At 35.5% G+C, this 25,776-nt stretch overlaps 1 protein-coding gene across 9 annotated transcripts in view; it reads left to right on the forward strand.

The window, feature by feature from the left end:
* The window catches only part of LOC6045430, a 118,924-nt gene that overhangs the window by 72,826 nt on the left and 20,322 nt on the right, over positions 1 to 25,776 (forward strand). For 7 of the 9 annotated variants that reach the window (XM_038256140.1, XM_038256144.1, XM_038256146.1 and 4 more), the window contains exons 4-8: positions 16,050 to 16,405; positions 23,609 to 24,198; positions 24,257 to 24,642; positions 24,701 to 24,991; positions 25,232 to 25,585. In XM_038256140.1, coding sequence (XP_038112068.1) covers positions 16,050 to 16,405; positions 23,609 to 24,198; positions 24,257 to 24,642; positions 24,701 to 24,991; positions 25,232 to 25,585 — 1,977 coding nt within the window. The remainder of the gene's footprint in view (positions 1 to 16,049; positions 16,406 to 23,608; positions 24,199 to 24,256; positions 24,643 to 24,700; positions 24,992 to 25,231; positions 25,586 to 25,776) is intronic. The other 2 variants (XM_038256141.1, XM_038256143.1) reach the window with 2 other exon arrangements.

Below are 25,776 nucleotides of genomic sequence, written 5' to 3' on the forward strand. Positions count from 1 at the left end.
ATCACCCTAATCCCTGGGCTTTGTCATAATGAGTGTCATAGGTTTGATGCTTGTTTGGCAAAGAGTATGATTTGATTCGATGTGGAATTAAAATCGAAGTGTTCAGTATATTGCTGAAGCTTCCATTTTTACACATGGACACCACTTCGTGCTGCGAGAACCCACTTTGGCGTAGTCTCAGGGCTTAATCGATGGCCGGTAAGCTGTCATCGAGACAAGGAGGTTCTCTGATAGTGGAAATATCACATTTGTACAATGAACCGCTACATATGTGATTTTTCCCTATCTTAATGTGGGTGTCAGGTTAGGATGCGGGTTTAAAAAAATAGTGTTTGTAGAATTTAGGATTTTAACTATAAATATCAACTTTTTATACTTTGCCTTTAGTTATTTAGGGACAAAATTAGTAACAGTGAATTTAATAATTCTATCAGAATTCGGTGATTTTCATTCAAGTAGCATAAAAACCATTCTGATTTGTCAAAATTTCCATAGAGTCTCGATCAATCAATAGTGAAATGATATCGGACTAAATTCGTTGATCTGTTGAACTAGCGGTTGTCGGATTATGATTGTATCGACCATTGTTGCGAATCGAGGATCTACTGGAATTCTGACGAACAAATGGTCGTCTCTTTTTCAATTCACGACTTGTAAAATATCAACTGTTATTTTTTTTTGTTTTTTAAAAGAAGCCAGACAGGTTTTAAAAGAAACGTTTTTTTTGGTTAATAATTAAAATGTCGGGATTAAGAGTAGCTTTCGGATAGGTTGCTTTAAATCTTGTCTTCAATTCAAGTTAGGCAGTTATCCGCAAATGAATATTTGGACTTAAATGAATAGTTGAATAAGTTGGACTTATGAATAACACACAACTGTGCATTTATTATAGAGTCAGATCCATACAGCGTCAGTGTTTATTTGGTCGAAGTGTACTAATTCATTGGCAGATCTGGTTCTAGTTGTAATGTACGACAAGACTACTGACGGACGTGACAGGACGAGGGCCCAGTTTAGAGGTTTCGACATCAACGATGTGCGGCTGGATCACCCTCCCAAAAAAAAAAAAAAAAAAGAGATTTTGAAAATCACCCTAATCGTGAACCACCCTAATTTTGAACCAAGCCAAAAGTTGCCCTTTTGCATTTGAAACAACTCTTCTCAAGACAACAAAGCTTCAAAACTTCACAATTTTTCGGAAAATCCATTTTCTTCTTATTTTTGCGTTTTGGACCACTGTGCATTGGCATGGACCATAGATAGTCATAGCTTTAAATTTCATGTACTTTGATTTGTCGCATTCTAGGGTTTCTTGCACATACCGGAAATTATCTTAAAATGAGCAAATTGTACCACGATTTGATAACTTTAAACTTAATTAAAAATGAACTAGAAAGTCAATACTCAATACACTCTACTCCACAGCAGACTCGCCGTCAATTTGATGAATTTGATCCCACAAACAGTTTAATGCATTTGGAACTGACGTTGAACGGACTGGCAGAGAGTAGTAGGGTGGTTCACTCCCTCCCCCCACCTTCCTCACTGCTCCTCCACCCACATTAAACATGCACTATGCAGGGTTGTTACGGACGGCGCGGATCGCGCGGATGGCGCGGATGGCGCGTATCGCGCGGATCTGGCGCGGATTTGCTGGTTAATTTTGCTCACGCGCGGATTTCGCGCGGATATCAATTTGATAAACAAAATAATTGATAACGATAGAATTTCTTTCAAATTACAAAGAAAAATATTATTAGGAATTAAATAAATTAATTCTTTTTCGTTGAGTGCGAAAATATCAGTTTCTAAGAAGTTGTTAATGAAGAAAATTTTGTTCAAAAAATTATTGATTGTTTTTTTTTTCTTAATATGAAACTTCGAAATAATCTTCAAGAAGCGATTTTTTTAATGCATTGAGATTTGTTATATTAATTCAACATAACATTACAACTCATTATTTTTAAAACATCTGCCTTACAATTCAAATAAATATCAAATTTTATTAAAATCAAAAGAACAAAATTCGAAAAATTACAGAATTTTAAAAATTTGAAGCAATGAAACTTTTTAGATTTTCTATGTTTTTCAATATAAAAATTTAAATTTTTAAATTTTTGGTTTATTGAAAAAAATAAAAATTCTGTTGCCACTCTGATTCAGGTAGAATTGATTCTACTCCCAATGGAGCACCCACAGTCGAGCAGTTTTTGACATTTCGCTCCATAAAAAATACATTGTACAAAAAAGCAAAAACTGCTCGAATGGAAATGTTCCATTTGAAATTTCAGAATTTACATATTCAAAAAATAAAAAAATTAGAATTCATAATTTGAAATTGTCAAAACTTACAGACTTAAAAAACCTAAAAAAGTACGAATTATTAAATTGAAAAATTACGAAAATGTTACAATTGATTTTTGTTATTTTTATTTTTTAAGGAAAGTTCTTAAGTTATCAAATTAATTTTTTTTAAATTATTAAATTATTTAATTATTAAATTATTTCATTATTAAATTATTAAATTATTAAATTATTAAATTATTAAATTATTAAATTATTAAATTATTAAATTATTAAATTATTAAATTATTAAATTATTAAATTATTATATTATTATATTATTAAATTATTAAATTATTAAATTATTAAATTATTAAATTATTAAATTATTAAATTATTAAATTATTAAATTATTAAATTATTAAATTATTAAATTATTAAATTATTAAATTATTAAATTATTTAATTATTAAATTATTAAATTATTAAATTATTGAATTATTAAATTATTAAATTATTAAATCATTAAATTATTAAATTATTAAATTTTTAAATTTTTAAATTTTTAAATTATTAAATTATTAAATTGTTAAATAATAAAGTTATTTAAATATTAAATTATTAAATTATTAAATTATTAAATTATTAAATTATTAAATTATTAAATTATTAAATTATTAAATTATTAAATTATTAAATTATTAAATTATTAAATTATTAAATTATTAAATTATTTAATTATTAAATTATTAAATTATTAAATTATTAAATTATTAAATTATCAAACTATTAAATTATTAAATTATCAAATTATTAAATTATTAAATTATTTTTTGCCATTTTCTTAGTTCGGATCATTTTCGGAGTCATATTTTAGTTTAGAGAAATTTAGAGAAGGAAATAATAGAAATTTCGTGTTTCGATTTTCCAGAGTAAAGTTTTGGCGAGAATTATCAAGCACTAAATACCTAGATTGTATAATTTGGTGATTTATTTTATGGCTTTAATTTTTTAAAATTTTCGAATTTAATTTTTTTCTGAATTTGTTTTTAAAGCAACGATATTTAAAGTGTTGTAAAAAACGCTAATATTGTTTCAGAAATGGCAAAAAAGATTCCATTTGGTACAGGTGCGATATGAATCCACAACTGATCAACGGTACTGATCCAAATGCCTTCTGTATTATTCTTTTTTCGATTAAAATTTCATTCATTATGTTACACTCTTTTATTTTTTTTTCGCGATTTTTTTTTATATGGCGCGGATTTCGCGCGGATTGGGTTTTGGGGTCGGCGCGGATCTGGCGCGGATTTTTTCTCGACTTTTCCGTAACAACCCTGACTATGTGTTTATCAAAAGTGTGCTTGCGCCACGATAATGTTATTATTATTATTATTGTCGGTGCTGCCCTGCCACTGCTGGTTGCTTCATCGCCGGGCACTTTAAAGTGCGACCATGCTTAAAGTTGCACTCACTCGGTGGAGGCATGTCGAAAACCGTTTTGTCTCGGCCTCAAAACAGTACGTCAGCTTTAACTTTTTCGAAACCACCGTGACAACAGTTGGACCACTGCGAGGTTGGTGGTCGTGGCTTTGGACGATGACCCAATATTTTTAGGGTGAGCGAATTCAATGTTAGAGTCAGAATTTATAAAAATATTAAAATTTAAGTTTAAGCTACAGTTGCACTAAATTTATGTGTAAATTCCACTATGTCGTTGCAATTGCATTTAAGCATTGAAACCAACATTAAACTCCCCCCCGCGACACACATTGAGCGTGAATGATTGCGTTTTATATTGGCTGGCTCGCGCTCCAATCGTCGTTCACACTTTAAAGTGAAAGTGTGCGAACATAATCGCTCCGCATATATTATTCAGGGTAACACGAGACAAATCAAAGCATGAATTAATCATTCAATTGCTACACCATTTGCTCACTGCCTGTACGAGTAAAGTGTAATGTGATGCCCCTCCAACCCGTCGTGCGCAGTGAAGTGGCACAGATAATCGCCACCTTAATCAAATCAGATTGTGTGTTTTTATTTCTCACTTAATCTGATTGTTTAGATGATTTGCGGTTGACTAAGAATCGTGACTAACATTGACCTGTTCGATGGTACACAGTAGATAACAGAAGAATGTTGGGAGGTTTAAAATTCCTACACTCACAGCAAAAAAATAAATAAATATCAGAATCTGTCATAGTGCAGCATTGATTTTGCAGCATGCTCGTAAATCATATGTAAAATTTCACATAAAATGATATGAATTTATACATTTTCTGACAAAAAAATCTGTCAAGTATCCCTCAATTTCAATATTAACATGTTTATAATAAGTCTCAATTTTACCTTATTCACCAAACTGTTTTAACAACACAGCAAAAAATCCGATGGTAAAATCGCACGAAAAAGCATGCACATCACCTTTGTGAGCAAAAGCATGTAATAATGTATGAGAAAACGTGTACATAAAAAGTATGTACCAAAGAAATACAAATCAGGTCTGCTCATCCCAAAAATAACATCAATCCGGCGAGAGTCATATTCAGATTCCCAAGTCCGCGCCCCAACCCGCTCGGCTATCTCGCCGCTGTGAATACAGTTGGATTCTTCACCGATTTACCTGTAGGTTTCCCATACAGCGTATGCAGTTAACACATTATACGACGTACGAAAAACCTATTGTTACATTGGCATTGATCCGACAATTTTTCCATACAATATTACATGCTTTTTCTCGCAAAGGTGATGTGCATGCTTTTGTATGCGATTTTACACAGATTTTTTTTTACTGTGTAAAACAAAAATAAAAAAACAACACCTCGGCAAACGTTAAATGATAAGAGTTTATTTTTTGCAACTTTTTTCATTTATTTAATAAACTTGTTCTATTAACGGAGGCACACCACATTTTTTTCGATTTACAATAACTTTTTACCACACGGATAGAACGCCTGTTAGCGAATTCGGTATTCGTTGGCGAATTTGTAAACATTGACGTGTTTTCAGAATCGCATACATTTTTTCGATTTCACTGTAAATATTTTTAAAACCAACAACATTGTTGTTCAAAATCGGAAAAATTGTTGACGAGTTCGACAACATAGAGTTTCCGGAATTGCTAAGAGGATTTCTAACCGTGCAGGAATGTTTGAATCAAAAGTGTTTGCAAAAAAGCTTTTTTTGCAATTCCGTCGTGAAACTACTTACTTTTCCTGTCATTCTTAAACGACGAAATAGCCTACTTTTCTGTACCAAAAATAACAAATGGGTGCTGAAAAATTGAACTCAGCACTTGTTTCGAAAAGTAACACTTTTCAAAAAAAATTGATTTAAACGATTTATTTAAACGATTCAATACATGAAAATTTGACATAAAATTTCACTCAGTGTGTGTTTTTTGGAATTGCAAAAAATGTTGTATGGAACTCGTTGCAAAACTTGATTTTTTCAGCACTCTTTGTATTTATCCAACTCGGTGAACCTCGTTGGATAAATGTACGACTCGTGCTGAAAAAAACCTCTTTTTGCAACTTGTTGCATAAACTACTATTGAGCAAAAAAAAAATTAAAATTTTCAAAATATTTTTTTTCGAAAAGATCGGAAAATTTCACGAATGTTTCATGTTTTAACATTGAAAATCGGACCATTAATTGCTGAGATATCGTCATTAGAAAATGGTGGGCTGATTGGGTGAGACTAAGAAAACTTCAATTTTCGTGTTTCTTTTTCTTTAAGCCGCTGTATTTCAGCAACCAGAGGTCCAATCTTCAATGTCTCTTAGACAATTTTATAGCAAATTTTCTGAACTTTTCAAAAAAAAAAAAATTTTTAGAAATGGTCACTCATGGTCACTTTTTTTAAATTGAAAAACTGCTAATATTTCGCTAAAATCAAACATTCAGTGGCTATATCTTGAAAACAAAGCCCTTTATCAAAAAATCTGTAAAGCACTTTTCGATTAGAAATTCAATTTTACATTCAAAAATTACGTCAAATTTGTTTTTGCATAAAATTTCGATTTTTTCCAAAAATCACTATTTTTTCAAAAATTCATAACTCGGCGGCAGATTTATTGACCATGTTTCTCTATGGCTCAAAAGTTGCGGATTTTGGTCCCCTAAAACATATCAAAAAATCTCGAAAATCAAAAAATACGTATTTTGGGAAATTGGTTTTACGTGAAAAAAAAGTTGATAAATTTTTTTTTTCCGTGTACCTATTTTTTTCTCAAAAGTCCTCCAAATACCTACAACTTTGCCGAAGACACCAAATTGATCAGAAAATTCACTCAAAAGTTACAGCTGTTTGAATATTTACATACCATTTTTGTATGGACAGCAGCCAAAATTGTATGGAGACTTGTATGGGTGAACCAATGACACAAAATAGCATATTTGGTCATAGGGAAGGCCCCCACAAAGTTTGAGCCAAATAAAAAAAATACAAATAAAATCCATTTCCGGTTTTGGTAGAGAATTGCTCTATTGTGAAATTAACATCGAAATTACACTCAAATTCAAAATATTCTTAAATCATTTTATAATGTTAAAAATTATTTTGAACGCAGAAATTGCATTTCGATTGAAATTTCAAAGTTTTTTGAAAAAAATGTTGTTTTAAGTTTTCGAACTGGTATTGATATAAATTTTTAAAAAATATTTGCAGCGGCCCAAATTTTCTTTTTTCATTTAATTGAACAAATTTTGCGGTGTCAGATTTTGAACGTTTAAACATATTTTGTGTGTTACAAAATATGCTAAAAATGAAAATAAAGGTATTAAAATTGATGAAAATGTGTTCTAGGCAAAAAAGACTTAATTTAAAATTTGAAGCCTCATTTTTGAAATTTTTAAATACTCATGCTATTATTAGAAAAATGCAAAATATCAATGAATTTATGAAAAAAAATTCTTCTAATTTTTTACGACTTTTTCTGATCTGTGATCCCAACATATATATTTGGTCATTTTAAAATATGAAATTGCTGCTGTTTTTTTTTCAAACATCATGCTTGATTTTAGAATTTTGAAATTATTTTTATTAAAACATTAATAAGAAATTTAAAAAAAGTTTCATTTCCAACATTAAACATCGAACCAATAGTTAACATGATGTTGCCAGTTGTAAAGTACTGGCTAATTCGGTGACACTTAGAAAAACTAATTTTCATCGACTCGAATTTTTTCTGAGGCTGTATCTAAGAATCTAACTGTCTCATTTTTGAATTTTCAGAAAAAAATGTAGGAAATTTTCTTAGCCAGACAGGTTTTCAGAGGTGCTTTTCTTTCAAAAAGTATTTCTAAAATAAAAAAATGTAGTCGAACAAATATATATTAGTTAAAAATGTCATGTTCAATTTGGGTGTAAAAATAATATTTATTATTTTTAATGTAAAAAACACCATATTTTACCATATCTCGAAATCCAGATTTTGCTCCTAATACAGTAATCCCTCATATTCGGAACAGTTTCCAGATCTGCCAACGTTCAACAAATCATAGAAAATCGATAATTGAACATAATGATTTGCTTTTTCCTTCATGTGAAAGCTTTTCTTGCGATCTTTCGATTGATGTATAGACTTGCTGTACATTTTTACGTTTTATATCAAGTTTTTAAAGAAAAACATTGACTCTTGAAATCCACAGAAAAGTTGCATTTTGCATCTTATTGACAAATTACCACAAAAGTGTTCCGAATTTGTGGGTGTTCCCGAATATGTGGGATGACTGTACCCAAAAAAAATGTTTTGACTTCTAAAACATATAAATACAGTCCAGCCTCGATTATCCGAAGGGCTCGGAAAAATAATTTCACTTCGGATAATCGAATCTTCTGAGAATCGATTCACTTCTTCCAGGAGCAAGTTAGCACTATACTGTCTTTGGGAAAGTTGTAGAGCACCTTCCAGAGCATTCGAATATTAATTCGGTTTTGATATAGCGTAAAACGTGGATTTTCTAAATATCAAAATTTAAAAAAAAATGTTTTTTTCCATACAAATTTACATGGAAAATTGAATCGGTTTGCGCAAAGTGAGGACTGCACCAATCGTTTTCAAACATTGAGGAATTGTTTAGGACCCCAAAAGGAACTGAAAAAATGCTGTGCTGGAAAATCGATTTTGTTATTACACCCTAATGACCCATAATCTAAATTTATTTAGAATTTTTGAATCCAAGATGGTGGCCAAAATGACGGAGATAAAAAAAAAATATATATTTTTATAGGCAATCAACTAGTTAGATTTGACTTCAAAAGGGTCGCAGAACTCTTATTTGATGTTAAAAATAAGAAAATAAAAAAAATATGAAAAAATATTTTTTGTTCATGATTTGTTGTTGATTTTATTAAGGGAACATTAACACTATGGACCATTCGCTCCCGATTCATGATTTGATTATCCGAAGTCCCATACAAACCTTCGGATAATCGAAACTTCAGATAATCGAGGCTTCGGATAATCGAGTCTTGACTGTAATCGAACGTTTGAAAATACGTATTTTGGGAATTCAATTTTATAAAGTTGAATGAAATATTCAGTTTTTTTACGTGAGCCTTTTTTCCCCGAAAACTTTGAATCATAACCTACATCCTTATTGAAGACACCAAATCGATAGGAAAATTCCTTCTCAAGATACAGAATTTCGTACATTTACATAACCATTTTGTATGATCAGCCCTCAAAAATATATGGAGAATAGGGTGGTCCAAAACCGGGCTTCCTCGGGGTTGAGCCCCCTGAAATCAAAGATTGGTCCATCACTAGGCTAAATTCTGTTTTTTTTTAAAAGGTCTAATAACCAATTTTGGGTGCGCATTGAGTCAGGGGTATTAAAAACACACCAAAATCAAAAACTGAAAATTTGGTTTATTGGACCTTTTCAAAAAAAAACTTCAGAATTGTAGAGACTGTTTTAAGATGCATTTTACATTATTTCTGTTGTTTTGCAATCATTAGTTTTCAAAAAAATTAAGATTTTAAGAAATTAAAAATTTTAGTTGGTGGTGCTGTTAACTTAAAAAATCTCAAATTGTACCCGAAAAATGACTAGTGACCGATAAAAAAAAAATTCATGATCAATTTTTGGATTTTTAATATTTTTCAATTAAACAGTAAAGGGATTCTGCCTTTTTTGCTCAAGCAGTTGGAAAAAAGCAAAATAAAATTGTATAATAATAACAGTAATCAATGCTTAAAAATGGCTTCTCAAATCAATTAGCAATCCTCTCATCAAACGCTCAATTGCATCACTCAAAATAAATTGCATGTTTTCACCCCAGCCAGCCGAGGAATCCTCATAAATATTTCCGCGATTTACCATCACACCCAGCGCATTATAATAATATCGATGCACACACCGGCTATTTAACAATAATGAGGTCAATGCGATCATTTCATCCCCCTTCCGCCCCCCTCCTTCCACTCTTTTGTTGAGGATATTCGTTCACACATGGATGCAAAATCAAGTTCAAGGACGTTTGAAAATTTACTCGCCTCTTTAAATAACTCGCTTTCTGATGATCAAACATATTTGCGTGAGACCCCCCCTCCCTTTTCATGTGTGTCTGTGTGCACTTATGTGTCTGTCAATCGTTTTATATTATGTACGACGTAAAATTGCAGCGTCGTGAAATTTGATGTTTATGTATTTTTGTACCACAACCACCAGCACCAGTTGATCAACATTAACATTCAAAAGCCGGCTTTTTCATTTTTTTTTGTGTTGAAAATGGCATATTTTGAGTTGTATTAGTAGTTGTTTTTGTTATTCTCTTTTTACTTTTACTACTTTGTTTTGAGGGCTCGTCAACGGACTTTGTGTGTGTACTTTGTGCTATTTACTATGGTGATTGTAACGCTTCTTGTTGTTGTTATTGTACATGGTCTCGACAAGCGGATTGTTTTTATGTATTTTGTGAATGGCTTTGATGATGGTCGTATATTTTGTAACGATCGTCATCGGCTTCCTTCGCACACAATATGATTGAGCCGCCAGACGTCTACATAGAACCGGTTTAAGTACTCTGTTTATGTATACATACAGCCGGCATCACCGAAAGTAGTATCGGCTTTATTTATGCTTGCTTTGCATATGTACATGTGCCTTCTGCTCTTCTATGTCTATGTATTGCGCATATACTCCAATGTAAACACAAAAAGCGCTCCCAGAATGTGTTCATTGAGTTCCTTCATTGGTGTATATCTGCCTCAATCGACACTCTTCAGCAAACAGTTCATCCAAAACAAGCGTGGACATTGACCACGCACACTACCAAGCACAACTTCACGCGAGAGAGTACATCGAACCGGTTCACACTTGCACCGGCACCCGCTCGTCGGTACACCCAAACGAGGCACCCGCGATTTTCTCTGTTTTGTGCCGAAAGAATGCACATCGAATGCCGTTCTCTCGCGCTCTCTGCACGCACGTTTTTTGCCTTCTTCGTGTGCGGCATTCTCGCTCTCCGCTCTTCTCTCGAGTATTCTTTTGTTGTTGTTGCGCTTGCACGCACACTTCTTTCGCGGGTGGCGCTTTCACAAATACTTCAACATTGCTGTATTTGTGACATCGCTAGTTTCTCTCTTGCGAGAGAATGTTCTAACGAGTGAAGAGAGCGGCTCTCTGCCCCCCATCAATCAAACCGCATGACGCCTCGCGCGGTTGACAAGTTGAATAGTTGTGAATGTGTTGGTGCGAACGGATATATTTTTTTGCAAACATCAACATTTCACCAACACTAGCGTACGCGTGAGCGTAAAACGACTACAAAAATTGAGAATGAAGGAGTAAAAACGATGTCGGGGGCTACTCGGAGAATTTTTACACCAAAAACAAAAATAAACAATGATTTGTAAAAAAGTACATGTTGTGAATCGACGTTTTATGAGCAAGGTTTGGAGTACTTTGCAGAATCATCTGTTTTACTGTCGGGAGTAGGGTGTAGTAAAGTGAGTTGTAGCATTTTGCTGACACAATATCAACGCTTGTTTTCATTATCTATGGAAATTTATGAATCATATTTGCCTTCTCTTTGAATTGCATGGTGAACGGGTGAATTGGTTAAATTTCCAGCTTTATTCTTTTTTCATTTACATTTTTTATTACCTTTTAATGTTATTTATTTAATTTTCAGTTTGTTTGATACAAAATCTTTGAAAAGTATTTTGAAATCACTTTCTTTAATTTCATATCATTTGTTTTTTTGAAATTATGAATATCTTATAAAAGGGAAAAATTTCCAGATTTTTAAAGGTTTTTGTTTACAAATAAAAACAAACCTGAGAAATTAAAACCTTAACAATTTGCACTTTGCCATAATTTACCTATGTTCTTATATGTTCAAGGTTAGTTTTGGTTAATTTTTCGCTAACATTTGCAAGATTTTAGACCTTTTTAAATATTTGTGTTGTATCCTTAACATTAAAATCATCTCTTTCAGAATTTAACTCAAATGTAAAATTTGCATTTAAAAGGATTGAATAGAATTAAATTTGAAGGTTTTTTTTCTAAATGATTGTTTATTGAATAAAAATGACTCAAACAAAACAAAAAAGACTTAAAATTCAAATCTTGGAAATAATTTCCAATAATTTTTCACTTATAACGCTTCTGCAAAAGTTGAAGTCGTATTATTCTTGAATTGTATTTTTATTTTGTCTTCCGACGTCAAAAAAAAAAAAATCGTGACAAAATATTTTTTACCAATTTTTAATTTTTAAAAGGCATTGAAAGGTGAACTTTTAAAATAAAAAAAACTCTTGAATTTTATGAATTAACTTGTTTCTAGTGACATTGTCAATGCTTAAAAAAAAGATTTTCATGTGTCAATTTAGCGGTTTTTTTTTAACTTATATCTCCTACATAATACAACATAACAAATTTCAAATTAAGTATGCAACTATTTTTATTTTGTTCCAGATAATGAGTTGACTCATTTTGTTGTATCTTAAAAGATAACGGTTTAAATCAAAGCAAAAGTATAAAAACACTCAAAAATCGAGAAGGTGACTATCAAAATTAAAAATAAATGCAAATAAGCCAAAGGAGCAGTTCTCTCCGATTTCGGTCATTCGATTTTTTTTTGTATTTTTTAATCCGACTGAAACTTTTTTGGTGCCTTTGGTATGCCCAAAGAAGCCATTTTGCATCATTAGTTTGTCCATATAATTTTCCATACAAATTTGGCAGCTGGCCATACAAAAATGATGTATGATAATTCAAAAATCTGTATCTTTTGAAGGAATTTTTCGATCGATTTTGTGTCTTCGGCAAAGTTGTAGGTATGGATACGAACTAAACTGGAAAAAAAAAGATGCACGGTGAAAAAAAATTGGTGAATTTATATTTTTTTTATATGTTTCAGAGGACATCAAATGCCAACTTTTCAGAAATTTCCAGGCTGTGCAAAAGTCTTTGACCGAGTTATGAATTTTTGAATCAATACTGACTTTTTCAAAAAAAAATCGAAAAATTGGTCGCAAACATTTTTCAACTTCATTTTTTAATGTAATATCAAATTTGCAATCAAAAAGTACTGTAGTGAAATTTTTATAAAGTGCACCGTTCTCAAGTTAAATCTATTTTCAGGTGACTTTTTTTGAAAATAGTCGCAGTTTTTCATTTTTAAAAATTAGTAGACATGTTTGCCCACTTTTTAAAAAAATATTTTTGAAAAGCTGAGAAAATTCTCTATATTTTGCTTTTTAAACTTTGTTGATACGACCCTTACTGCCCATGTTCGCATAAATGTCCCATAAGCAAAAACAGCAAGCTGAGAAAAACGCATTTGAAGTTTGTCCCACACATAAGGCTACGTGTTAAGTTTTCGCGAAAAAACTGGATTTCCCCCTGATTTCTAGAACAAAGTACTGGATGTTATAGGCTTTTCTGAAAGATCACACAATTTTGAACCAAACTGCATCATTAACTCAAAAGTTATGAAAATGCATATGGAACATTTATGCGATCAGGGGCAGCTTAGTTGCTGAGATATTACCATGCAAAGGTTTAAAAAAGGAAAATTGATGTTTTCTAAGTCTCACCCAAACAACCCACCATTTTCTAATGTCAGTGTCTCAGCAACGAATGGTCCGATTTTCAATGTTAAAATATGAAACATTCGTGAAATTTTCAAATACTTTCAAAATTTTTGGTTGGTTGAAAAAAAAATTAAAAATAGTGTTTTTTTGCAAATCAAGTTTTAGTGAGAAAAAGTTAAATAAAAATTCACCAACAATTTTTTTACCGTGCATCTTTTTTTTCCAGTGTAGTCCGTATCCATTTCTACAACTTTGCCGAAGACACCAAATCGATCAAAAAATTCCTTCAAAAGATACAGGTTTTTGAATTTTCATGTATCATTTTTGTATGGCCAGCTGCCAAATTTGTATGGAAAATTATATGAACGAACTAATGCTGCAAAATGGCTTCTTTGGGCATACCGAAGGCACCAAAAAAGTTTCAGTCGGATTAAAAAAAAACAAAAATTTAAATTTAAGAAAAAAGACCGATTAGGTAGAGAATTGCTCAAAGACAATTATTTAATTTTGTAGAATAGGCCTAATACTACCATCAAAAAAGAAAAATTAAATACTTAAAATGAATGAAGAAAATTTCAAAGAAAAAAGTCTTATTTTGGTCTTCAGAACAAAAGTTGTTAACCCTCTATTGTCCAAATTTATTTTCCGAAGTTTTTTTATTTTCCCCATGTTCAGGAGGTCATTTTTAGCAACTTTTGTTCTACGAAAAACTATACTTCTCTTGTTTTATGTTTTTTTGTGTTTTTTTTAGTATTTTAATTTGCATTTATCTTGTTTAGTTTATGTTTTTTTATAGTATATGGCATAATTCTATCATTTCCTATCATTACATTTTGCCTTTCAAATTTTTTCCTTTTTTTACAGTCACTTTTGAAATTTGTTGCTTGTTTTCACATTTTCTGCTTTAGAATGGCACCATCATCATTTAAATTGTAAAAAAATGCATAGAGACATAGTCTGGGACACTAGAAAAATTACTGCATACTTCTTTTTACTGAAAATGTAGGAAATGTTAGTAAAAACACAGCCAAAGTTGACCCCTTAAAAAAGACGTTTTTAAAAATATTGGCAAAGTCACATAAAACAAGTTAAACTTTCAACCCAAAAATCAAAATTTTCTTCTTTCCAATGCTTTTTAAAGATCAAAAGTTGGTTGAAAAATGGATTTTTGTCGATTTTTTAAATCGAAGCCCGTCTAAAGGCGGGGTTAGGTTGTAGAGGGTTAAAAATGACCTACTGAAAACGGGAAATATAAAAAAATGAGGTGTAAGGGTAATAAACAGCAAAAAAGTAGTAATCCAGCATTATTTAATGAAATTCTATGTAATATTACAAACAGAAACATAGAGCCCTACAGTATGGGAAATTTACCTAACCGAAATGTCAGGTATGTATCCTTTGATATCGTTTATCCTTAAGCAGGTATTAGACTATAACAAACAAACAAACTTTTTGACAGTTTGCCTGCTTTGTTTGTTTGCCTGCACTGCCGTTCTACGCATAATTGTCCCATGTCATTTTTGGGCGATTTTGACATTGTACCATTTTTCAGCTTAGTTTTACGTATATTTTCAGAAAAACACATAAAATCTAGTACTTTGTTCAGAAAATCATTGAAAACAACACCAAGTCTGTTTGTCCCATCGTTGAACTTCTACGCATAATTGTCCCACCAAGTATTATCTATTACGAAATCATGAGTTTCACGAAGCATTTCATCTTGTTTACATGTTTACCTGTAAGAGGATTACAAATAAGAGTTATAAAATGTTAACCGGGGTGATTATGGACATATAGGGCGAATAGGGACCCACGGGACAATTATGCGTAGAAACACAGAAATCGATCGAAAAATTTCAATGACGTTTTTCTCAGTTGCCCTTTTTCGAACATGGAACAATTATGCGTAGAACAGCAGTGCATTGGATAACCGAAACGTCAGCCTGCATACCTCTGGAGTTTTTTTTGAAAAGGTCCAATAAACCAAAATTTCAGTTTTTGCATTTTGGGTGTTTTTCAATACCCCTGACTCAAGGCGGTTTCAAAAACACCCAAAAAGCAAAAACTGGAAATTTGGTTTATTGGACCTTTTCAAAAAAAAAACTCCAGACCTTTTGTTTTGTTTGCGAGTTTGGCAACTGAGCAGTTCTCTAGGATTTCGGTCATTCGATTTTTTTTTATTTTTTAATCCGACAGAAAAAAAAATTTAAAAATTTTTAAAAATTAAAAAGTACAAAAATTGAAATTGAAGAAAAAATACCGATTTCGTAGAGAATTGCTCAACTGTCAAACACGAAAAATACGAGTTTGTTTGTTTGTTATAGTCTAATACCTGCTTTACCACTCTTCATTGGTCTGATAGCCGAGCGGGCTATGGCACCAGCCCCCTGGGTTGGTGCTGGGTTTGAACGGCTGTGAAGAAAAATTTTGCATGCAGTGTCTAATATTAGGTGACTTTAAAAAAATGTCAATAAAATTTTGCTTTTTTTTATTATGCTAATGATGATTTTGAACTTTTTGAGTCTATAACGAAATTAACAAGCAAGCTATCCAAAACTTCTCTGAAAATAAGCATGGTTTTATAGTGTCCATCAAATTGTTGAAATTAAGAGATTATTCTCCACCTTCTTGAGATTCCTTCTTTTCCTCTGTTATTTTTGTCATATAACTAATTCATAAACTAATCAAAACAATCACTTTCCTATCCTCTTCCAGGTTGGTGGTCAATGGCCCAGCTCGCGGCCCAGGACTACTTTGCCCGGCTGCAGGCGTCGGGGATGGCCGGCCAGATGCCGTTTCCGCACGGGGCCGACCTGGCCAGTGCCTTCCCCGGGGGTCTAGGTGGCCTCGGTGCGATGGGCGGTGCCGGAGCGGGTGGTGGCGCCGGAAGTGGTGGCGCAGGAGGTGCTGGCGGTGGTGGTGGTGGCGGTTCCAACGGAAAGGGCGGAGGAGGTGGAAAGGGCAAAAAGCGAGACCGGAGCAGTAACAGCAACAGCAGCAACGCCAGCAGTACGGGAGGAGCCGGTGGAGGTGGTGGTGCCGGAGGGGCCAACTCGGTGGGTGGCTATAAGGTGAGAGAACAAAAAATGGAAATTCTTGGGGGGAGAGGAAATTTTCCGGAGTTTTTTTAACCGCTGCCCACGACCTGTCTACTGAACGAGGCGGAAAACGCCCACTCATTTTGTGAGCATTGAAAAGCAGCTTCCGTTTGGCAAGTCGGAACGATAGCTTTTGACCTAAATGACTTAGAGTTACCCTTACTTTTGAATTTCAAAGATTACTAAACTCTCAAAAACCAATGCAATTAGGTTTTGATTTGTTTTGACACAAAGTTTAAAAAATGAATGCAATCCCAAATGGTGGGAAATCGCGTATTCCGCCTTCACCACAATTACACCCCCTCACCAGAACCAGCATCCTGAAAAATTCCAACATGAGCGGCGGGATGTGCGCGAGAGAGAGTGTTTTTCACGATTCTCATTATAATTTGATGTCGCGCGATTTTCAAGTGGGTGGGTGGGTTGTTGGAAATTCCAGCCACGAAACACACCTGTCACACCTCGACGCTGGTGGAGAAATAATCGACACATAAAATTGGTGTGGGAGGAGGGATGAACAGAGAAAATCCCTTTTTGGGAAATCGTGATTTATCTGTGTTTGCTCCCGCTACTGCGGTTCAGGTGAAGGGGGAAATCGGGAGCAGATCAATAAAGTTTTTTTTTTGTTTTTATGGGATATCGAATTTTGCACTTTCCGAGTCCTGTGGGCGAATTCGAAGTGCAATTGAATCAATTGCATGAAATTATGTTATTTCCTCTCGTAGATCCCTGATAATGACTGATGCTATTTTTGACTACTCAAATAGTGTTGGAATAATTAAAATCAAATATTTGAAACTGAAACTAAAAGAACACATTTCGTGTTTAAGTTATTTTCAAATTCAGAATGCAAATTTAAACGAATAGTCATTTTTTTTATTGGTTGAAATTATTTTTTTTACGAAGAATCGGTTTTCTGGTTTTATTAAATTTAAAAACATACACCGGTGCACTATGGTACATTGGGTGGCCAAGTTTCAAAAAAGTGACCTTCTCCAAATAATTTTTGGTATTTTTTCTCGAAAGTAAACATTCTAACTAAGAAAAATCCAAATTTTCAAAGCTCTAAGTTTGTTCATTACGGAGATACGCAAGCTGAAAGTCAAAAAATGGAGTAAAAAACCAGCGTTTTCCGTAAAAAAGGCTGATTGTTTAATTTTAACATAGCTCAGCCATTTTAAATATTTTATTAGGACAATTATACATCGTTGGAAAGGTAATGAGATAAGCTTTGAAACTATTAATAGATAAAATGTTGTTTCCAAACCAAAAACTGAAGTTTTCATCGAATAACTGGAGCATTTTTTTGACAAAACTTATTTTTTTGTGTTTGTTAATCGATTACTTTTTTTGCTAACCGATGCTAAACATGAAACTAAGATCACTTGAAAGATTGGATCAAAATCTAACATTGCTGAAATTTCCAGCCTGCGATTTTTTGCGTTTTCGGAGATATGCAATTTTGAACATTTACGTTTTATCAAAATTTGCTGCAATCTACATATGCGCCCGTTTATTTCACTTGCTTTGCTACCTACTTAGTGGGCATTGTCGCTTCAAAAATCAATACCTGGTTTCAAGAAGCTCGAAATGACTTTATTGGAATTTTCTGTTGCCTACATTTAAAATTGAGTACCTTAGTCAAAATAAGGTATTCGTACCGAAGTTTCTCAAGCGAAACTGGAGAATCTCAGTTTGATGCCGAAAAAAGTATTCAGCAAAATATTGACTTAGCATGATGAATTTCTGCGTGTGAAAGAAAGTGGAGGGAGGGGTTTTAAAATGCTTTTTACAGGCGTACAGTTGCTTTCCAATCATTAGTTTTGAAAATATCGAGGTATTGACGGAATTTTTTTCCCCAAATTTTTTTTTGTGGGACTGTACACTGATATTTCATAAAAAATTAAAATGTTTTCAAAAGAGTTCAAACATGCTAAATATGATTATAAACGCGGGAAAATGGATTTTAACTGGTTTTCAGTTGGTTAAACTTTAATTGTCATTAAAATTTTGAAGTTTTTCGAAAAAATATTTTTTTGCCCCCTGATTTTTCAGGCCAACTTTGAAGGAAGGGGGGGGGGACTTAAACTTTGAAAAGTATTTGCAACAGTCTTAACTTTTTTTTCAAAAAAAAAAATCAATTTCTTGAAATACTGATTGCTTTGATTTTTGGAGTTTTTTTTAAATATGTTTATGTTTTGTGAAATTTTCCGATCCATTTGAAATTAATATTTTTGAAATTTTTGAATCAAAACTAACATTTAAAAAGGGCCAAACATTCAATATTACGCCCCCTTGAAAAAAAATTCTGCTAAAATTTTTAAATTTATGAAATAATATAATTTGTTGCTCCATATTTTTTTGAAGCAATAATTGTTTTCTTCCAAATTGCCGTTGTTCATGTTCTTCGTTACAACATCATGAAATTCTTTAAATGGCTTATTGTTTGAAAACCAAAATTATACATCCGAAAATAATGAAAAATAAGTTGAAAAATCAATAAATAAAATTTATATTATCTTTCTTACTTATTCTTTTATAAAATCGTTTGGCCAGAGTTGAATTTGCGTTGTTAATCATATTTCGATCTTAATTTTTACAAAAAATAAATAATTTTTATCTTTATTCATTGGTTTGATCTTTGGGAATCTTTTCAGTATGTCTCAAAAATGCCGATATGTACAAAAAAAACCTCTATCTTGAAAATTAATAGAATACATATTTTGATATAATGTTAACATCAACTAGTGGTACAGTCATCCCTCATATTCGGAACAGTTTCCAGATCTGTAAACGTTCAACAAATCCTAGAAAATCGATAATTGAACATAATGAAAGCTTTTCTTGCGATCTTTCGATTGATGTATAGACTTGCTGTACATTTCTACGTTTTATATCAAGTTTTTAAAGAAAAACATTGACCCTTGAAATCCACAAAATCAGAACACTTTTTTCTTACGATGTAAACAAACTTGTTTTTCTCTCCATATTTTACAAACTAATGACTTCACACTCTGAAACCAATAAAACTCATGCTTAGTTTTGTGTCCTCGACTTGGGTGAACGAGGTGGTGATGTTCGAGGCACAAAGACAATAATTACACATTAAAACTACATTTATTAAACAAATAACTAAACAGTACAACGAATTAAAACTAGCTGCGCCAAACGCGCTGGCTGCGCGCGATGGCGGCTGGAGGTCTTTTGGTGGATGTCGAGCTCTTGTGACATCATCTGTGTGGTAGCTTCACTACCACCAGTGAGTCTAGCTGACGAGGGATGTCCATTTCTTGCGTATGCAACACTTAGTGATGTTTGGTCTGATAACTTCAGGTGTTCCACAATTGTGGGAGGCACAATATTCAGTCTGCGATCAGCAGAGAAGCGAGTAAGACGTGCGTCTCTCACAAACCAAAAAAGTGCTTAAAAAGTGCAAAAATGCCTCACGGCAAGAAAAAGAGGCGGTCCTCACCAGCAGGATCGACAGATTTGAAGAAGCTAAAGAATGCCGAAGCGCTACCTGCAAAGCCAGGCAGTTTGAGCAAGGACGCTCAAAAATTGTCTGGAAACCAGTTCGCTACCCTCCCTGTGGACGTGAGCGAGAAGGAAGAATTTGAACTACGGGAGAAGTTGCCACCCATTTTTGTGAAAACATCGTCATCGAATTCGGTGCGAAAGTGGCTGACCGGGTTTATCAAATCTGGTGCTTTACGAGCTTCCATTCGCTTGTGTGCTGATGGACTCAAAATTCTGCTACCTACCAGAAAGGATTACAACTACGTTCGGGATTTCCTGAACAACACCAAGATTGAATACTACAGCCATGACGATCCAGGTAAACGCCCCATGAAGCAGGTCCTCCGAGGCCTATACAACATGGATGTGAGTGTGTTGAAAGAAGAGCTCAAAACTCTTAAGTTGAACGTGATCGAAGTCTTCAAGATGACGAGGCACAACAAGGACATCAAGTATCGTGATCAACTGTACCTGGTTCATTTCGAGAAAGGATCGACAACGCCGTCTGAGCTGAAAGCAGTTCGGGCAATTTTCAACATCATCGTGACTTGGGAACGTTATCGTCCAGTGCACCGTGACGTGACACAGTGTTCGAACTGTTTGCAGTTTGGGCATGGTGGAAGGAACTGTTTCATCAAGAGTCGTTGTGCAACCTGCGGAGGTGAGCACAAAACTCAAGCTTGCAACACAATCAACGAGAACATCGAAGCGAAATGCTTCAATTGCGGCGGCGACCATTCGACCAAGAATCGAAGCTGCCCAAAACGTGCTGAGTTTGTGAAAATTCGGCAGCAAGCGACGACGAGGCACCAACCAAATCGTCGCAAAACACCACCAACTTTCACGGACGTGGATTTTCCTGCTTTGGCGTCACCAGGAGCGGGATCTGCTCGAGTGGTTCCAAATCTGCAACCATTGCCGTTGAATCAGCGGCAAAAAGTTGCAGAGAATACAACACCTCCTGGCTTCAGTCAGCAACCGAGGGAAAACCAACCAGCATCAACGGATGAAGGCAGTAGTGACCTGTTTTCTTCACAAGAACTTCTGAACATTTTCATCGAGATGACAACAACACTGCGTGGTTGCAAAACTCGTGCGGAACAAGTAAGAACGCTTGGAGGATTTATCTTAAAATACAGTTCGTAGTTTACTCGTTCTAATGATTTTGAAAATATCAATGAATTTGCTTTTTTAGTTTTAAGTTAGGATTAGTTGTTAAAGTGATTTTTTTCTTTTTTACCCAAATGTATTCGATTCAATGCAAAAATGTAAATCAATTTGAAGTAAATAAATGAATGTGAACAGTTAATAAGAAAACGAAAAATATAACAAAGATGAAGAGCATGTAGCCATACCACTTAGAATGTAAATGAAATGTAATTATTATAAGAAAGTTCAATAAAGACATTTTTAATTTAAAAAAAAAAAAATGGGAGGCACAATAACATCCCACAATTATGGAACAGGCAATTTGGAGGCAGTGTTTTGTTGCCCTGGATAAAATAGTCTTGAAATGTGGTTTGTTGTTCAAAAAGTACTATTTTTACTAGTGAAATAGCAAGAGAATGTCTAAATAAAGCATTAGCATTAGCATTAGCAATAAAGGTCGCACAATTCCGGATGGCTGCACAACGCTTATCTTGCTGTTTAACTGTAATTAAACGTATGATAGCACTAGACTCTCATCCGGTTACAATATTCCAACACGGGAGATACCATGTTTTCCTCTTTAGATGAACGTGTAATACTATCCAGTAAGATAAGGGGTTCCTAGCCGGTACCTTGCTAACCTCGGGGATTGGAAGGTATGTTAGTAAACATCTATCTAGAATGCGCAGAGATCTCTACGTCACCTAGTGGTATAGATGTTTGTAGGAAGGTTTTGGACTCAATGTTAGTAATTTGAACGTTTGTTTTTTAACACCATCACCACCACCACCAAAACCATACCATCACCACAAAAAGCCATGCTAGAATTTAATACAAATACATTACAAAACGAACACAACAATAAAATCAGCTTCCTGGCCCTGCTGCCCACACGATACTGACGCGCAATAATATTAATTACCACAATGACCCCCCACTGCATCCATGACTTGAACATGAACACGAACATAGCACAAAGAGAACACCACAAAAATCCACCTTCCCATCACCACTGCTTGCACGATACTGACGCGCAATAATATCAATTACCACAATGACCCCCCACTGCATGCATGACTCGAACATGAACACGAACATAGCACAAAGAGAACACCACAAAAATCTATCTTCCCATCACCACTGCTTGCACGATACTCAGCAAGAGAATGTCTAAATAAAGGTCCTAAAAATAGGAGGGACGACAGAAAAGTTGCATTTTTCATGTTATTGACAAATTACCACAAAAGTGTTCCGAATTTGTGGGTGTTCCGAATATGTGGGATGACTGTAGTCGTTTTTTTTTATTTTTTGCTGAACTTTGGCATTGAAAATTTGATTCAATTTATAATTTTTAATGTTGGAATGTTTCTTGTAAAAAATTTCAGTACTTTTCAAAAAAATATTATTTTTTATAGACTTACAACTCTACTGAAATAAGTTATCAAAATAAAGTCAATGAATAAGTTATTTAAAAAAATCTCAAATTCAGATTAGGGTATATCAGATACGATGGGTTGAAAAAAAAATGATTCATAAATTTTGTATGTAAAATCATTCAAATGTATTTTTTAGCGTTTTTTCATTATTCCGAAAATGGTTTTTTGATGTAACATAGGCCAAACGGTCAGAGAAAGGTCCAAGGGTTTTCAAATGGTATGAAAAATCACAATCAAAGATAAAAATGTTGAAAAAATTGGAAAGCTTTGACCTGAAATAAGTTTCTCAACATCAGAAAAAACATTTTAGCAGAATTTTGAAATAAATACTTTCTTGAAACCGAATCTTCGAACGTGCTTAATACTCAAACGCTCGGGTAGTAATTTGACCCCTATTTGTTTTTTCTTAAACACTTGTAGCTCCAACGGGGTAAAAAAAGTTGGAAATGCACCTTCACCTTCACCGAACCCTTGGAAAAAAAAAGTTGGAAATGCCTGTTTCATTGTAACCAAGAGAGTAGGCGCATCTGATTGAATCTACCTTGTTAGAGGTGATTCTGGACATCCTTCCGGATCGATTGCAACAAGAATCATCCTAATCGGTTGAAGTTGCATTTCCAACTTGTGCTTCGAGTAAGTTTTGACCCCGTTGGTGCTACAAGTGTTAAAAATTCCATAACTTTTGGTAGAATTGACCAATTTGGATGCTTCCGGTTGCAAAAGATCCAGATTTGTCTATATTTGTAACTGTCAGATGGGCGACAAATATGGTCAATTTTTACCGGAGATATTAACAGCTGTTATATTGCAAAACTGTTAAAATTTCTGTTGATTAAAAGTTTTGTGCAACTAAGCATAAGCAATGGTATTTTTTCAGGCTATTGATAAAAAAATTAATTGCATATACAATTTAAATGTTTATAAAGATTATTTAAATGTTTATAAAGAATCGATTATTCTGGTAATTGTCCACATGGTCAATGGTTGGCCCCAAATGAAAAGAATGAAAAACCAGTTTTTTTTAACCTTCTTAAAACCATCCTAATCAAACAAATTTTTTTCTCTTTTTTCGCAGAACTCATCCTCCCCATCGGTATCGCAAGCCGCGGCAGCGGCCGCCTACAAGCAATCCCTCTACAGCCAAGCCACTCTGCACAAAGAACTGATGGCCATTACGGCGGCGGCAGCCGCTGCCCAGCAAAGCCCTTCCGGCAACAGTGGAGGAGGTGGTGGCGGCGGCGGAGGTGGAGGCGGTTCATCCAAGTCAAAGTCCTCTTCCGGAGGAAGCAATCGCGGCAGCTCGGGAGGCAGCTCCAACGACATCCTCTCGATGACGCGCGGCTCTTCGGCGTCGCCGTCGGTCAACTCGTCCAAATCGCAAGGCCCCTCGCCGAGTGTCACAATCAGTGCCAGCAACATGTCGGGTGGGAATCACCTGCAGGGGATGGGCGGCGGCGGTGGGGGTAGGTCCGGGAAGGACGGGAAGGGTGCTGGTCAGAACATGGCGGCGGATTTGGGGCTGAGCGCGTCGATGAACGCGCTGAACACGCTGTCGCAGTTCGGGAACTTGGATCTGAGCTCGCCGCAGAACGTGACGGCCACGATGAACGCGCTGGCCGCGAGTTCGGCCAAGGCCAAGGACTACATGTCGTCGGGGATATTGAAGTGAGTGTTGGGTGTTTGTAGTGTATGGTTGGTCTCTCAATGATTGATTTAATTTTAGTGATCCGTCTTCGTTGCTTGGAGTCCGGCTGCCGCCGGATACGGAGATCATCAAGTACACCAGCTCGATCGTGGGCGGAGGTCCCAAAGGTTCGAACAACAGCAACAACAGTGGAAATAGTGGAGGTGGTGGAAGTAGTCGTAACCGGAACAAGAACAAGACCGCTCCAATTGAGGAAAGTTCGCTGTTTGCTCAGCTGCATGGAATGAGTACGGCCAAGCGGGCACGAATGGATCCGAATGACTATAGTGGCGGACAGGGGACGACTGGAACTAGTGGTGGAACGTTGACTTCGGGTGGTGGAAGTGGTGGTAACAACGACCGGATCGAGGTGATCAAGCTACCTCCGACGATCACGTCGAACGGGGTGTACAACACGGGAAAAGGTAAGAGGAAAAGATAAAAGAAGGTTTGGATCTAGACTAATGCGATGTTCGATTTCAGGAAAAGACTCGATGGCCGACCAGATCAACGACTGGGCCGGACTGAATCTCAGCGGAAAAGGTTCGTCGGCGATGGCGAATTCGCTGGCCGCGGCGGCAGCTGCCGTGGCCGCCGAGGCCCAGGACGACGCACCGCTCAACCTGTCCATGAAGTCATCCAAGTCGGATAGCCGCGCCTCGCCGGCACCTTCCCCGGCCGGTTCGGGCTCCACGCCCAGTGCCAACAGCTTGCAGAGCTTGAGCACGATCACGGCCGCGCTCGGAGGTTCCGGTGGCAACGATACGCCACGATGTAAGTTAAAGATCTCTGACGAATTGCTCCGCCGCTTTGTAGTTTCGCCCTCCTTTGTTATGTTGCATGTGTCCTCCCACCCCCATTCACGATCCTGCTAGGCACCAACCACCTCACGATCCCCGTAAGCAACCCCAACTCCGCAAAGAATGTGGAGAAGTGACGAAAGAGGTCGGCACCATAAGCAATATCTACCTTCTTTCTCTCTTTCTCTTCCTTAATACGAATAATCCACAACAGCTCGTCGCAAGTCCAACAATAAGAACCGCTCGTCTGCGGCGGCCGCGGCCGCAATGGCCGACGCCGCGTCTTCGCTGGCGGCCGCTGCTGGCAGTGCTTCCGGGGCCAACAACAACAGCAGTATCAGTTCGCTCCTGATGGCTGCCGGCAGTGGCAGCGGTGCCAACGCCGGCAACGGAACTCAACCGGCCGGCGGAAGTTCTGCCTCCGGAGGGGCGGCTGCGACGACCGCCGGTGGTAACGGAAGCGGTGCCAACAATCATCTCGCCGCCCAGCTGGGCCTGAACAGCTCGCTGTCCGAGCTGTTGAAGATCTCCAACTATGAGGAGTACGATTACGCGGGCCTCTCCGGATGTTAGTATCAAGTGGCGGTTGTTGACCCTGAGTTTTCCGTTTGTCCCCTCTCCGTTCGGTCCTTGTTTCCCCCGGTCCCATTTCTTGGTTGGTGACTCACAGATCTTCAAAATTTCGTTCGTTTTCGTTTCGGCATGAGTTTCTTACCGTTTGGAGTCACCAATTGCTTGGACCGTTTACACTAACTGATC

This window comes from Culex quinquefasciatus, chromosome 2 (genome assembly GCF_015732765.1).
Source record: "Culex quinquefasciatus strain JHB chromosome 2, VPISU_Cqui_1.0_pri_paternal, whole genome shotgun sequence".
Lineage (NCBI taxonomy): Eukaryota > Metazoa > Arthropoda > Insecta > Diptera > Culicidae > Culex > Culex quinquefasciatus.